The sequence below is a fragment of the Fusarium solani genome, assembly GCF_023522795.1.
Source record: "Fusarium solani strain SB1 chromosome Unknown bctg00000000, whole genome shotgun sequence".
Taxonomy (NCBI): Eukaryota; Fungi; Ascomycota; class Sordariomycetes; order Hypocreales; family Nectriaceae; genus Fusarium; species Fusarium solani.
In genome coordinates, this window is record NW_027072157.1 from 1,038,697 (window position 1) to 1,052,641 (window position 13,945).

General features: G+C 54.3%; 6 protein-coding genes across 6 annotated transcripts; 4 read left to right on the forward strand and 2 right to left on the reverse strand.

The window, feature by feature from the left end:
- Positions 1-310: 310 nt before the first annotated feature.
- On the forward strand, positions 311-849 carry MRS44_000335 (60S ribosomal protein eL31; the record flags this gene model as incomplete). Its single annotated transcript, XM_046271192.1, has 3 exons — positions 311-400; positions 472-546; positions 646-849. The coding sequence occupies 3 exons, from the start codon at positions 311-313 to the stop codon at positions 847-849; spliced, it is 369 nt and encodes a 122-aa protein (XP_046129539.1).
- Positions 850-1,276: 427 nt separating this feature from the next.
- Positions 1,277-1,922, reverse strand: MRS44_000336 (uncharacterized protein; the record flags this gene model as incomplete). The annotated part of the gene is made up of 3 exons (XM_046278753.2): positions 1,277-1,379; positions 1,433-1,765; positions 1,819-1,922. The coding sequence occupies 3 exons, from the start codon at positions 1,920-1,922 to the stop codon at positions 1,277-1,279; spliced, it is 540 nt and encodes a 179-aa protein (XP_046129538.1).
- Positions 1,923-2,855: 933 nt separating this feature from the next.
- On the forward strand, positions 2,856-4,510 carry MRS44_000337 (uncharacterized protein; the record flags this gene model as incomplete). Its single annotated transcript, XM_046276871.2, has 2 exons — positions 2,856-2,941; positions 2,995-4,510. The coding sequence occupies 2 exons, from the start codon at positions 2,856-2,858 to the stop codon at positions 4,508-4,510; spliced, it is 1,602 nt and encodes a 533-aa protein (XP_046129537.1).
- A 1,823-nt stretch (positions 4,511-6,333) lies between these two features.
- On the forward strand, positions 6,334-7,401 carry MRS44_000338 (uncharacterized protein; the record flags this gene model as incomplete). The annotated part of the gene is made up of 2 exons (XM_046276869.2): positions 6,334-7,289; positions 7,341-7,401. 2 exons carry the CDS (start codon positions 6,334-6,336, stop codon positions 7,399-7,401), a joined length of 1,017 nt encoding a protein of 338 aa, XP_046129535.1.
- A 601-nt stretch (positions 7,402-8,002) lies between these two features.
- Positions 8,003-8,928, forward strand: MRS44_000339 (uncharacterized protein; the record flags this gene model as incomplete). The annotated part of the gene is made up of 3 exons (XM_065623991.1): positions 8,003-8,260; positions 8,351-8,608; positions 8,665-8,928. The coding sequence occupies 3 exons, from the start codon at positions 8,003-8,005 to the stop codon at positions 8,926-8,928; spliced, it is 780 nt and encodes a 259-aa protein (XP_065479723.1).
- A 311-nt stretch (positions 8,929-9,239) lies between these two features.
- Positions 9,240-13,809, reverse strand: MRS44_000340 (uncharacterized protein; the record flags this gene model as incomplete). The annotated part of the gene is made up of 6 exons (XM_065623993.1): positions 9,240-9,865; positions 9,917-11,154; positions 11,201-13,178; positions 13,228-13,338; positions 13,390-13,626; positions 13,680-13,809. The coding sequence occupies 6 exons, from the start codon at positions 13,807-13,809 to the stop codon at positions 9,240-9,242; spliced, it is 4,320 nt and encodes a 1,439-aa protein (XP_065479724.1).
- Positions 13,810-13,945: the final 136 nt, after the last annotated feature.

Consider the following 13,945-nt stretch of genomic DNA (forward strand, 5'->3'; position numbering starts at 1 on the left):
GTGGGTCGTTCCTGCAATGTCACGTGAAATCCTGGTGGGGAGTGAGGGCTCGAGGCCATTGGCTCGCTTTCCCCACCACTGAATTTCGTGCCTGCCCTACGCACAAAGATTTTGTGGGATTTTGACTATTCCGACAATCAACACCTCTCAACGCCAGACCTTGAAAGAGACGAGCCGCAGGTACGATACCCCCGACAACTTCTACTCCCTCGCAAGACCACATCTTTGAGAGATTACGAGCGCCTCGAAGCCTGCGCCTATACTCTCGTCGTTTCCTCCAGACCGACCGACTAACAAACCACACACAGCCATGTCGTCCAAGAAGCCCTCTGGCAAGACTCAGCGCTCCGCTATTGCGGATGTCGTCGCCCGCGAGTACACCATCCACATGCACAAGCGAGTACGTTTTCTCGACGAGGAGAGCTCGACAATCGGAGCTCCAGATCAGGATCATATGCTAATGGGTTGAAGCTCCATGGTGTCACCTTCAAGAAGAGGGCTCCCCGTGCCATCAAGGAGATCAAGTCCTTCGCCACCAAGGCCATGGTACGACCACCCACCCGAGACACCTGCCGCCGAGCGAGATGCAATTGGAACCGGCAGAGTTGTCACTTTTCAACGACACCAGTGCTAACAGGAACCCAGGGTACCTCTGATGTCCGCATCGACCCCCAGCTCAACAAGAAGGTCTGGGAGAACGGTGTCAAGGGTGTTGACTACCGACTCCGAATCCGAATTTCCCGACGACGAAATGACGAGGAGGGTGCCAAGGAGAAGCTGTACAGCTACGTTCAGGCTGTGAACGTCAAGGACGCCAAGGGCCTCCCCACGGTCCTTGTTGAGGAATAAATGCAAAAAGTTTCTCTTCTGGGACAAGGTCTACGGTGGCATGGCATTTGGAGTTGCAATCGGCTTACTGGCTTTTGACGCTGAAAATACACAGAGGGAAAATGTGATCAAAGCTTTGAAGTCCAACCTTGACGACAATCATCGGTGCCTCGGCGTGAAGTGGTCAGTTTCAAGGCTATTTATGGGGGCGAATCAATCATGTCTTTCGGATCTAGTGGTCGTGGATGTCTCGAGATGTCGATGAGGGTATTCTATCGACAATGGTCTGCCTGTTTCTGACCCAAACGATATCCCTCCCTTGTTTGCCCAGTTCAGGAAATGCCATGCAATCCCGTATCCCTAACAAGTCATCAAACAAAATCCTTACACCTGGTACTCCTGTCCCCTATTCAAGCAAGCCTAAGCACCAAACCCCAGTAGAAGTCAATTACTCGTCCTCGACGTCCTGGTGACGTCCCAACACCTTCTTCTTAAACTCCTCGGGGTCCTTGTCCCACAGCTCGGCTGCCTCGCCGTTGAGGGGGGATGCGCTGAAAGTTGTTAGGACTTGTCATGATGTAGAAACTCGGAGGGGAATACGTACTTGTTGGGCTCGCCGAGCAAGCTCTGCAGACTCAGGAGGACAGTCTGTATGTTGTAGGCGGCAGTCCACTTGTCCTTGAGGATGTCGAGACAGATGCGACCAGAGAAGTCAACGTTGGGGTGGTAGATGGGTGTCTTGAAGAGGACGGTGGGAGCAGCGTAGGGGTAGTTGGAGGGGAAAGCGAAGCTGAGCTTGAAGGTGAGACCGGCATAGGGAGTGTCGTCGGGACCCTCGATGGTGGCGGTCCAAGAGAGAAGGTTGCCGTCGGCGGAGGGAAAGGCCGAGACGCCGGGAGCGGGCGACGTCATGAGCTGCATCAACTCGGTCTGGAGTCTGCATGATGTTAGCGGTTGGCGAGCTGCCGATGAGAGGGGACTTTGCCTGACCTCTTGGTAGTGCTCTGGGAGTCGGGACCTGAACGACCATTGTTGAGCTTGGCAGCAGGGACGCTGCCAGGAGCCGAATTCTGGTTGTCCTCCGTGTAATCCATTGTATGATGCTGTTGGTGATGCTGAAAGACACAGGCTAGAAACAGATACGAGCAAAAATGTCGGATCTGAAGTCGTGAATGGGGATGGAAAAGAACTCGGGATGAGGAAGGGAATTGTTATTCACAAGAAGCAATTCCGCAACCGGCAAGAGGTGAAGTCGGTATGGATGTAGGGGCTGTGAAGGAAGACGAAGAGGTAGAGTTGGTGGCGTATGCGGGAGAAGTGGGAAGTGTAAGGAAGGGGAAGGAGGTCTTAAAGTGAGGCTAGGACAAGCTTTTGACGCGAGACGCCTTCTTTCTTGTTTTGGGAACGGGATCGGGATGCGACAGGAATAATGAAGAGCGAGGGAGGTTATGAGTTCAAAGACATTGGATGGATGGAAACAACTAAATTGTTTACCGCAGCAACGGCGCGACTGGGGCAGGGAGGGGCGACAAAGTCGAACACCTGCGGCCAATGGAACCGGATGGGGGGCTTGGGCCCTGAAACCGTAGGCCTGGGAAGTGCTGGAGGAGGAAGCGCGGGGCGCCAGATGCCACTGAATGTCTAGGGGTCGCACAGCAACAAGCAAACACTTTACGCGGTGCAACGCGACAAACTCGACCTAAAACGCGACCGCCTTTCACTTGGGGGACTCCTGCATCATAACCACGACTGAACCAATCATCCCGTCAAACCCTCTTTTTTCACGACGCGATTGGGTTTGCAGCGTGGGCAGCTGGAGAGTTGCAAGTTTGAAATCATGGCAAGTCCCCATCTTTTTTTGTCTTTGATCGTACCTGCGAGGTAGTTCATGGTTCCTGATGATTGTGCCGCTTGCACGTGGTTCTTCATCCGTGAATGGATGAGGCATCACCAGGCTATCCTTACCTCGTTTTGGTTCTTATACGGCCTTGCATCACTTCTTTGACGTTACTCTCCTGCTAACACATATGAATCAGTCTCAATTAGATCCTCTACCAAGGGATCTTCCCTTTCGAATCGTTTCCAAGACCGTTGGTCGAGGAGCCTATGCCTCGTTAGTTTCACTCGCCAAAATCTCACATGCTACCCCATACTAACACGGGACAGGATCAAAAAGGCCATTCCGCTCGATGCTCCAACACCAATCTTTGCAGTAAAGCTCATCCACAAGGGCTACGCCGTTAAGCATGGCCGTATCTCGACAAAGCAGCTTGCCATGGAGGTCTCCCTCCACTCACACATTGGCCAGCACCCCAACATCATTGAGTGGTTCGCCTCGGGGGAGGATGCTATCTGGCGCTGGATCGCCATGGAGTACGCAGAAGGCGGCGATCTCTTTGACAAGATCGAGGCCGATGTGGGTGTTCGTGAGGACATTGCCCAGATCTACTTTGTGCAGCTCGTCAGCGGTGTGAGCTTCATGCACTCCAAGGGCGTGGCGCACCGTGATCTCAAACCAGAGAACATTCTCCTCTCTCAGGATGGCTCACTTAAGCTTGCTGATTTTGGAATGGCTACAATGTTTGAGTACAAGGGCCAGCGAAAGATGAGCTCTACGCTCTGCGGCAGCCCCCCTTACATCGCCCCTGAGATTCTCGCCTGCGGCCGCGCCGACAGGAGATCACCAAACGCTGCCAAGTACTCACCAGATCTTGCCGACGTATGGTCTTGCGGTGTCATCCTATTCGTCCTTCTGGTCGGTAATACCCCATGGGATGAGCCCTCACAGGGCAGTTGGGAGTTCCAAGAATACGTTCGCACAGCGGGCCGCAGCACCGACGCACTCTGGGAGAGGATACCCTCGGAGGCCCTCTCTCTGCTACGAGGAATGATGAGCATCGACCCGACGAAACGCTTCAGCTTCACTCAAGTCCGCCAGCACCCCTGGTACACACGACACAATGCTCTTCTCACCGCCGACGGCCGGGTCTCGGATCCCATCTACCTGGCAACACAGATGCTGGAGAACCTGCGCATCGACTTTAACCAGCAACCCACATCGCAACCGTCGTCTAGCGATAACATGGACCTTGACACAGGCCTGAACGCCGGCCGGTTCTCCTCGACCCAGCCTGAAGCCCCCATCGTCGACCGCGACTGGGACTGGGAACGCCCGGCGCTCCGCTCCATGGCTGCCCCAGCTTCGTCTCTGCCTTCGCGCGCTCATGACGCTCGTCGCGTGATGATGGACTCTCTCGCCGACGAACCTTCCATGTCCCAATTCTCCCACACTCCTGGCCCTTCCATGAGTCTTACACAACAAGCTCGCCGTTTCCGCGATATTTGTCCACCGGAGTCACTCACTCGATTCTTCTCCGCTGTGCCTCCTGCTCACATCATTCAAATGCTCAGCGATGCTCTTCACCAGCTCAACGTCCCCCTCGCCCCTGTCTCACCAAATCTCTACGGTAGCCCCGTAGCCACGCTCAAGGTCAAGGCACTAGACGGCCGCCAGCAAAGCCTCCACGGCGAGATCCAGGTCGACCGGCAGCCTCTACCTGACGGCACTGAGGTTCTCGACGTGCGCTTCGTCAAGGTCAAGGGTGATCCTCTTGAGTGGCGACGTTTCTTCAAGAAGGTGGTTGTCCTGTGCAAGGATGGCGTGTATGTCCCAGAGGCTTAGAGGGGAAAGGGACTGCTTTATCGTTTCAAGACGAATGTTTCAAAGGTTCCAACTGCTTCAAACTTGGATCAAAGACTGTAATAATAGATATATGCATACACACGAGTAATGGCAAGGGCTCGAAATGGTGGATAGAAGGTTTTATTGATCCATATTCGGGCAAAGTTGAACCTCTCAAGTGAATCCTCAAAATCCCAAATTATGACGTCCAGTCATCGCCATAGTAGCTTGTCGAATTGTGCCTGTAGAATCGGCATTTGTGATTCAAGGAGGCTATAGTGTTGGCTGCGTTGCCCCTTTTGTAAACTCTTATCGCGTGGCCGCCTTCACATTTACTTGCTGGCCCAAAGTGTACTGGGTATTTCACCTGAATGTATGCCATTCTCTCCATGTCCGTCACATGCATAATATCAACTCTGACTCCCGGAGGTTGGAGATGTTGAAAGATACGACTTGCTGGCTTGGGTAAAGAGCCAGGGGGAGTATCTTCTACTCCCAGGTTGAGGATCACTTGAGACTACTCGAAGACTATATCTTAAATGTCATGAATAACAGGCAAATGCTGGCTGGAGAACAATAAAAAGGACTTGCTGCGACCTGTTCAGGGTATGCCCGGCACCCATTTCCATATGCCAATAACGCCAAACACCACCCACACTCGAGCTCCTTTACCCAGCTTGCGGTGGCCTCGGAACTAGAGGATTTTCCCACTCAAACCCTGTGGACCATGTCAATTAAGAGCCGTGGGTAAAGTTGAGAATAGGCAACGTACGTTGACGACACATAGGGCACTGACCCCTCGAAGAGTCCTGCTTGATCCATTCGAGTATGCAATGCTAAAAACACGCACCAACAGTGAGCAATAAAGACAACAAAGACAAGGGAGGAGAAGTCGGACCATGTGAAAGTTGTGGCCGCATTTTCCCGATACTTTGAGACGAGATTGTTAGAATGGGAGCATAGAATATGGCCTGATGTGCCTGTGCCTGTCAGAGAGACCACTTACACAGGCTGCAAGAATCACCGGGATATTTGCAAGTCGGACACGTCCCGTCGAAGTGGACCTGGCAGATGCCACAGACGTCGTCCTCAGGAATGTCCCATCGCCAGGTAGCGACCGTGTTCCACTCCTTGATGGTTACTTTCATGGTGATTCGCCGCTGGGAGAGTCACGGGATTGATAAGAGAGGGACTCGAGAGAGTCGAAAGTGTCAAGATGACGATGGAACCTTGACGCGGAGGAGGAGGGTCAAGGTTTGGGTGTGGGAGCTGGCGGGGAGACATTGACATGAGCTGAGGTTGGAAAGTGGTGGGCGGGCGTCTGTGTGAGGGCGCTTCAGTGACCTCATGCGCTAAGAGTCGCCCACTGAAAGGGCTCGCACCGCTAAAGCCCTCCACTGAGCAGCTACCCTGGGCTCTCCTACCGGCCAGTAGCCGCAAACCCGGGTCAAAGCTTCCAGGGCAGGTCCCGAATCCCGCAGCTTCCTTCCTGATTTTGACGCCAACCTCGCCCGTGTCCGTGTCGCCATTATCAAATCGGATCCCACAAGGAGCCGCTAACTAATTCGTCACCGTCACCAACTTCACCTCAATCCTCTACACACAAACCGGGCGCTCTCTCGCCGAGTGATGCGGACGAACAAGGACAGTTCGGCCTCTTGCTAGCTGTCTCTATCCAACGTCTGACCCGCCGCATTTCCCGCCTGCCTTAGCTGCAGTTGTCGCCAACTTTTGGCCTCGGGCTTATCAACCACTCCGAAACGGCTCGTACGAGTCACAACTCCTCCCTCTCTCATCCCGCAACCCGCTACAACTTCTACAACATGGCCGCCGTCGCCTTCTGTCGCTCAACAAGAGCTAGCTTGCCCCAATGGGGCTCCAGAGTCTTCCGACCCGTCTTGCTCACCCGGCGGAATTTCTCAAACTACCTCGTCTCCCCGAAGGAACTCGACGAAGCCCTCAAGAAGAACCCTCCCTCGCCGATCAGCCCTGAGCCCCGAGTAATTCCTCTCTGCGCCTCATGGTTTCTCCCCAACGATGGTCGATCCGGTATCCAAACATTCCGCGAACAGCGCATTCCCAAGGCTCGATTTTTCGATCTCGACAAGGTCATCGACAAGCGCAGTCCCTACCCTCATATGCTCCCCGACGCCAAGGGCTTTGCCGCCGCCATGAGCGAATTGGGAATTCGAAAAGAGGATACAGTGGTGGTGTATGACAGCAAGGAGCTTGGTATCTTCAGTGCCCCCCGTGTGGGCTGGACATTGCAGGTCTTTGGCCACCCCAAGGTGCATATCCTGAACAACTTCAAGCTGTGGGTGGAAGAGGGTCTTCCTACCGAGTCAGGAGAGCTGTACAGCGTCGAGTGCTGTCCTTATCCTATCCCCAACGTCGAGTCTACACGGGTTGTAAACTTCGAGGAGGTCAAGGAGATTGCCAACGACTACAACAAGGAGGGTGCCGAGGGCGTCCAGATCCTCGATGCTCGACCCAATGGTCGGTTTACTGGTGAAGCCCCTGAGCCTCGCGAAGGCCTCTCCTCTGGGCACATGCCTGGATCTATCAACATTCCCTTCAACGCCGTTCTGGACCCTGAGACTAAGGCCTTCCTCCCCCGCGACCAGCTGAAGAAGGTATTTGAGGAGAAGGGAGTGGACTCTAACCACCCTATTATTTCAAGTTGTGGTACTGGAGTGACTGCCTGCGTTCTTGAGACTGCCCTCGAAGAGGCTGGTGTTGGTTCTCACGAGTCTCGGAGGGTCTACGACGGCAGCTGGACGTAAGTGAAATTCCCACACTTTTCATGACAACTGCTAACAAAACATGATAGCGAATGGGCTCAGCGAGTGAAACCTGCGGAAAACCTGATTCTCAAGACAACAAAGGAATAGACGTGGTGTGATCTGGCTCTAGGAGAGGGCAGATATACGAGGCTGTTGAGTTGCGATACCCTCCTTAATGATGGCCTGGAGCTGCCAGGCGTGTACGAACATGCATCCCCCTCTGTGACATGAGTTCTATTCTCGCATGGCTTGAGGTTTCTTGAACGCCTGCATTGGGCGCAATGTAGTTTTGGTTCTCTTGTATCATCTCCACACTTTTTCAAAGACTCCAAGGTGTATAGTTGCGAATCAATTGACTGATGGTGTTGCAATTTCATGCGCATTCATGCGATGCCGGCGTTGGAGTTTCGGAAGTTTGCCGATCAATTTGTGAGGGGTCAGTTTGTCTCACCGAGAATCGGAGCTCCTCACCGCGGTGAGCCACCAAGGTGAAGCTAACCACACCCCACCATTTTTGTGCCTTAACCCCAAGGCAGGAATCCACAAACGCATTAGGGCTCGCTAACTCGAGCACATTCCCCAAAATTCAGTGTGCAGACCCCGCCAGCCGAAAAAGTTCCCAGCAACGCCCAACGCCGAAACACCAAAACCACATCTTTGCGCAGACCTTTGACGTCGACTCCCCCCCAGCGCAACATATACATTCAAGATGGCTGACCGAGGAGCTTCTCGCGGCGGTGGTTTCGGATCCCGAGGCGGTGACCGCGGCCGTGGACGTGGACGTGGTCGTGGCCGTGGCCGTGGCAAGAACGAGGAGAAGGAGTGGCAGCCCGTCACCAAGCTCGGTCGATTGGTCAAGGCCGGCAAGATCAACAGCATGGAGGAGATTTACCTGCACTCCCTGCCCATCAAGGAGTACCAGATTGTCGACAACTTCCTGCCCAAGCTCAAGGATGAGGTTATGAAGGTGCGGAACGACTACACGAGGAGCCTCAGACGATTGTGATGGGAGGCCATTGGGAGAGAACAAGAATACTGACATGTCGCGAAACTACAGATCAAGCCCGTCCAGAAGCAGACCCGTGCCGGTCAGCGAACCCGATTCAAGGCCATTGTCATCATTGGTGACTCCGAGGGCCACGTCGGTCTCGGCATCAAGACCTCCAAGGAAGTCGCTACCGCCATCCGTGCCGCCATCATCATCGCCAAGCTCAGCGTCATCCCCGTCCGAAGAGGTTACTGGGGTACCAACCTTGGTCAGCCTCACTCCCTGCCCTGCAAGGAGTCTGGCAAGTGCGGTTCCGTCACCGTCCGTGTAAGTATCATCCGTGAACGAGGGAAACAAAGAGAGCATCAAAATACTGACTACAGCTTCAGCTCATCCCCGCTCCCCGCGGTACTGGCCTCGTCGCCTCCCCTGCCGTCAAGCGATTCCTCCAGCTCGCCGGTGTCGAGGACGCCTACACCTCGTCCGCTGGCTCCACCAAGACCCTCGAGAACACCCTCAAGGCTACCTTTGTGGCCGTCTCCAACACCTACGGCTTCCTCACCCCCAACCTGTGGAAGGAGACCAAGCTCATCCGGAGTCCCCTGGACGAGTACGCCGACACCCTGCGGGACGGCAAGCGATACTAAGAGGGCGGGCTGGAAACGGTGCGCGGAGTCACGATCCATTGTGTTTCATTGCATGGTTTTGGCCGGTCAGATTTGAGGCTATGAGAATAATGGCTTAGGGTCTGAATGAAAAAAATTTCACCTGTTACGTTGCGAAATGAAGCAAAGAGGCTGGCCCTGCATTGTTTTGTGTGAAGTTGTTAAGATTGAGTGCGAAGTCGAGGATACCAGAGCTATCCAACACCAATACAAGGATAAGTTAACGACTAACAGTACTAAGCAGAAAAGCCAACGTCGATACACAATATGCCCTTGCTCTAATGCGAGCCATGTTAAGCATACGGGTCATAAAATTCTTCGTGGAGAGCTCGGTAGAGGGCCTCGTCTTCTGGATCCCTAGGAGGTCTCTCAGACTCATCTTGCTCAGGCTCGACAATCTCCAGCTGCAGGCTCTGAGACTCCATTGGGCGAGAATTTCGTCGCCGCTGCCCCGTAGGAGGGGCGCCCTGCGGGCCAGCCGTTGATGATCCAGCCTGCTTGTCCTCAGGTGGAGGTGGAGGAGTCATGCGAGTAATCGACGGAACGAGACTCGTGAAGTCTCCCGGAAGAGCATCTGTGCTTTCCGGTTCTTGTCGACTGGCCTCTTGTTCATCATCCTCGGCTGTTTCATCCCAGTGAGGAGGGTTCATTGGTGAATCTGCCGGGTTGCGCCGTGGTTTGAATCGAAGACGATCCTCTGCCGGAGTAAGAATTGGCGGCGGCCTGCGACTGGGGATACCCTCTGAACCAACAGGAAGCAACACCGGGCTATCCTGCTCCGTCTCACTGGGTAGTGGCTTGCTCTGGGGGATATCCCGAGGGTTCACGTACGGAAGCGCCGTGGGATCGTCTGCCTTGCTGCCTAGGAGGTCTGCGAGACGTTGACGCCAGGAGCATGGTTGTTCTGATCCCACAAGACCTATGACATCGTGTTAGTGAGACTCTTCCAGTTGCTTTGGGTGAAGCTTACCGCTCTTGATTCTGTCTTCAATCCTCTGCTTCTGGAGAGGCGTGTCACCCAGCCAGTACTCTGGTGTACCTGGTTTAAAGCGTCGTCGGATGTGGGCTTGGTCCTGGTACGTGAACCCAAACGGCTGGCCAAGCTGACGAAGAGAGATGTCATGAGCACGCCCTTTACCCTTCGGCTCCCAGGTCACTTCCTCCTCCTCCTCTTCGCCTTCTTCAGCGTCTTTCATGGTAGTATCACACTGTTCCCCAGCCTCTTGTCCAAATCTCCTAGGGCCCTTGGTTCTCTTCTTCTTGGTTCTCTTTGGAGGCTTGCCCCTCAGAGAAGGCGGGACGACACAGACGGAATCATCAGGGCCTGAACTCTCAATCAAATCCCTCGTCTCCTCAGTCTGCAAATGCAGAGGCCAGCGGTCAATGTCCCAGAACCGTGGTCCTTTGCCACACCGCTCAGGGTGTCCAAACGACCAGACAGGCTCACGACGAGGCGCCGAGGTGATCGTCTTGCCCGTGTCATCGATACGGCGAGTGACACGGGTCGGGAACAGCATGCTCTTGTTCTCGTAGGCCTCGCGGATGATACCCTTGCGGAGCATATCAGACGCCACCCAGACCGAGTCGTGAATGTCCTTGAAACCGCGCTCGCGGTCCCAGGAGTCCTGGTAGGCCTCCGGCTCGGCCATCTTGATGGTGTCACAGAACTTTGGTGTGACGCGGTTCGCCCAAGAGTCATCAGCCATGTTCGGGTTCCACTTAGGATCGTTGGCTCGCAACGGGTAATCCCCCTCCCACCAGTCGTAGATGTCCCGGACGTATCTGCTGTTCACTTTTCTTTGCTCGGGGGTCAGACTTTTGAGGTCCTTGGCATGCTGCTTACGGAGATCGCGAAGCGTTCTACCAAGACGATAGCCAAGGCCCTCAAACAAGACGAGTGTCTTTTCCATGTCGGCGCTGACGGCCTGGCGATCGAGTATGGTTTCGTCCCAGGATCGGATGTTGGCCAGCTTGGGAAGTCCCTTGGCGTAAGGGCCGAGGTCGACGGACTCGGGCTCAGTAACTTCGGTCGAGATGTCTGTTGAAATTGTCACGCCATCGTCATCTTTGGCTTTGGTTTTGACTGGACCTATCTTCGGCTCAACAGGTGGCGGGGGCTCAACTTCGTTGTCAGACTCAAGCCAGCGGATTCGTTCTTCCGGGTGAAAGTCGACCCTGGGGCGACGGACCACCAGATCCTTGTTTGCGCTGCGCTTGTTAGTTATGACTCTTAGAAAGGGGGTGAGGGACGTACTAAATCTTGCCCTTCTTCTTGAGCGCAAGTGCATATCTGATAGCCTCCTTTCTGGAGAACCTGTAACGCTTCATGGGACCGTCGCAGTCACGGTTGAGAACCTCCATGAAATCCTGCGACTTGGGTCCTGCCGTAGGATGAAAAAAGGAGTCGCGGCTGATATCGTTCAGCATCTCGTCAACCCTCTCCTCAAACAGGCGACCATGAGCGCCGAGGATAGGGGAGATTCCCTCATCTTCACCCTGACCTGCATCGGCACCTTGCTTGATGCCAAGCATGGCGGCGTTGACCGAAGGTTCAAGGATGAAGCGAAGGAGCTCTTCTTCAAGGGGTCTAATGTGAGGGACAGGAGTGACTCCATCATTTCGAACAAGACAACCTTGCTCAAGATAGCTGCCTTCCCCTGATCGGAGTCCCTCCCAGACACATTTGACAATTCTGGTCAAGAATTCGCGGTTGAGATGCTTCTCCTTGTCATCCAGTCTATCCCAGATGATTTGACATTTGTTAAGGAGCTCCTGAGTCTTCCTCATGTCCTTGTCGAAATAGTCCAGGACATACGGACCCTTGAAGTTGTGGGGCAATTCCATGATGGTCTCCTTACGATGCAGCCAGAGCCTCTGCCCGTAGGACTCCTTGATGGAGTGAGGACGCATCCATGCACCCCACCATTGTTCCGCTGTGGTGAACCACTTGTGCGCGAGGGTGTAGCTGAAGGGGTCGCGGGCCTCCTTCTCAGGGATGTCAGCGACTTGCATGGTGGTGAAGAGGAGGCCGGCGTCGGGTTGCTTTGGCTTCTTGGGCGGTGGAAGGATTATAGCTCGCCACTGGTTGCATACAGCAGCATTCTCAGCATTGCTGAACTGGCTCAGACACTGCTGGAGAGCAGCTCGTCGAGTTCCACGGAACCACGCAAACTGGCGGAGCGAGTTGGTGTCTGGCGTGCCCTTGACTTGCTCAGCGGGAGGTCGAGGCTGAGATCTAAGTTGAGAGCAGGTTTCTTGCATGTTCTTCAATATGCTCTTCTCATAGGCGTTGTTCTCACACTCGACCATATTGAATCTTCTGTTGTTGGGGTCTTCGTCGCTGAGTCTCTCTGGGCGAGGCTCGACGCCGTGGGACGACGACCAGAAGTATTCGGCATCCTGCCCATACTCTTCCACGTACCTCTTGAGAACATCTGGGGGCATCTCGTAGTGGACATCATGGACGCCACGGATCGGGTTGAAGAGAAGCTTCCGCTCCCCCATGTCCTCCTCATCCTCCACGACGACATGATGCCCAGGTACTCGCGGCAGCCTCCAGCTCTTGATTGTCCACTTGTCAGGAAAGTCAAGATTCAGCTTGGGCTTGCCGTAGTGGTAGTCCTCGAAGACGCGATGCGCATGGAGCATGTCGATGCACTCGTGGAGATCAGCGCCCCAGCGTTCACCCTTCCAGTTGTGAAGGAGGTACGAAAAGTATTCTGCCAGCTCGGCAAACTTGCGGTCCCAATCGACGGTCCGGTTGACGTCTTCATCGGCAAGGAAGTTCTTGGCTCGGCTGAGCAACACCTGGGGAGGCTCGATCTTCCAGCCCTTGTACGGGTAGAGATTGAAGTCAGGAAGGGGCGCGCTTCTATCGCCGGCAAAGTTTCTGAGCCAACCCGAGTTGTCTTCTTCCTGGGACCGGATGTCTCTAGCTGGTCCATCGCTAGTTTCTGGAGGCTGCTGGTCAAGGGGAGTGTTTTTCTCCTTTTCTCCTGGTGAAGCCAGGGGCGTTCGTTTGGTGCTGATAACGAATCCAGGGATGAGCGGCTTGGTCGTGGTAGGCTTCAGCTCCGGGGCTTGGGTTGGGCTCTCCTCGTCGTCTGGAATCTGGGCCGATGGGCCGGCCGTGAGTCGGAGGGACCCTTGGTTCCACGGCCCCATTGTCCCAGGTTGGCGAGTATGTGAAGTTAAGGTTATAGTTCTCGAAAGTTGAGCCGATGGACGATGTTCTATGTGTCGTTAGCTTTTGTGTAGAGAGAGGAAGAGTTAAAGACCTACGCCCTTCGGAATCGTCAACATCTGATTCGTCATCTCTCGGGAAATACCTGGTGCCAAAGTCACTAGGATGGGCCTCCAGTGTAGATTCATCATCACGAGTAAGTCCTTGCTCTTTGTGATATTAACCAAACTGTTTGTCTTGCAGGGCGGGACCGGTCATACCTTCACAGAGCTCTCGAAGTCCAAGCTGAGGATGTTTCTCGTCAAAAAGTTCAGCAACAGCAAGCAGAAAGGCTGGACACTGGTGAAGAAAGTTGTCTATCTTGTGATCGAGGAGTAGGCGCTGCAGGTCAATGGCAAACCGGGAAAAGCCACGATCCTCTTGGAATTTCCAGTATGCCTCCTGAGCCTCGCTAGGGAGAGCTTGGAAGTCGAAATGCAAAGTCAGGGCAATTCTCTCTGAATTTGCATCAGCGATTGAGTGAAGGAATTGGCTCTTTTTCTCGACTCACCCAAGAGCTTCTTGCGACGCCGAACAAGGGCCGGGTCCGTAGTTGACGTGGTAGTTTCTTCCTGAGTCTCGGGGACTGTCTCTTTCTCACCCACCTGCGGAAGGGGGTCCTCTTCCATAGGTTCGCCCATAATGAAGCTGCCTTAGGAGTCTTTGGCGGTTGAGAGGAAAACCGAGGATGAAGGTGAACGTGAAGGCGAGAGCAAAGAAGCAATTCTCCGATGAGAGGATGGGACAAAGGGAACTGGCCAGTGAAGGAGGGGAAGG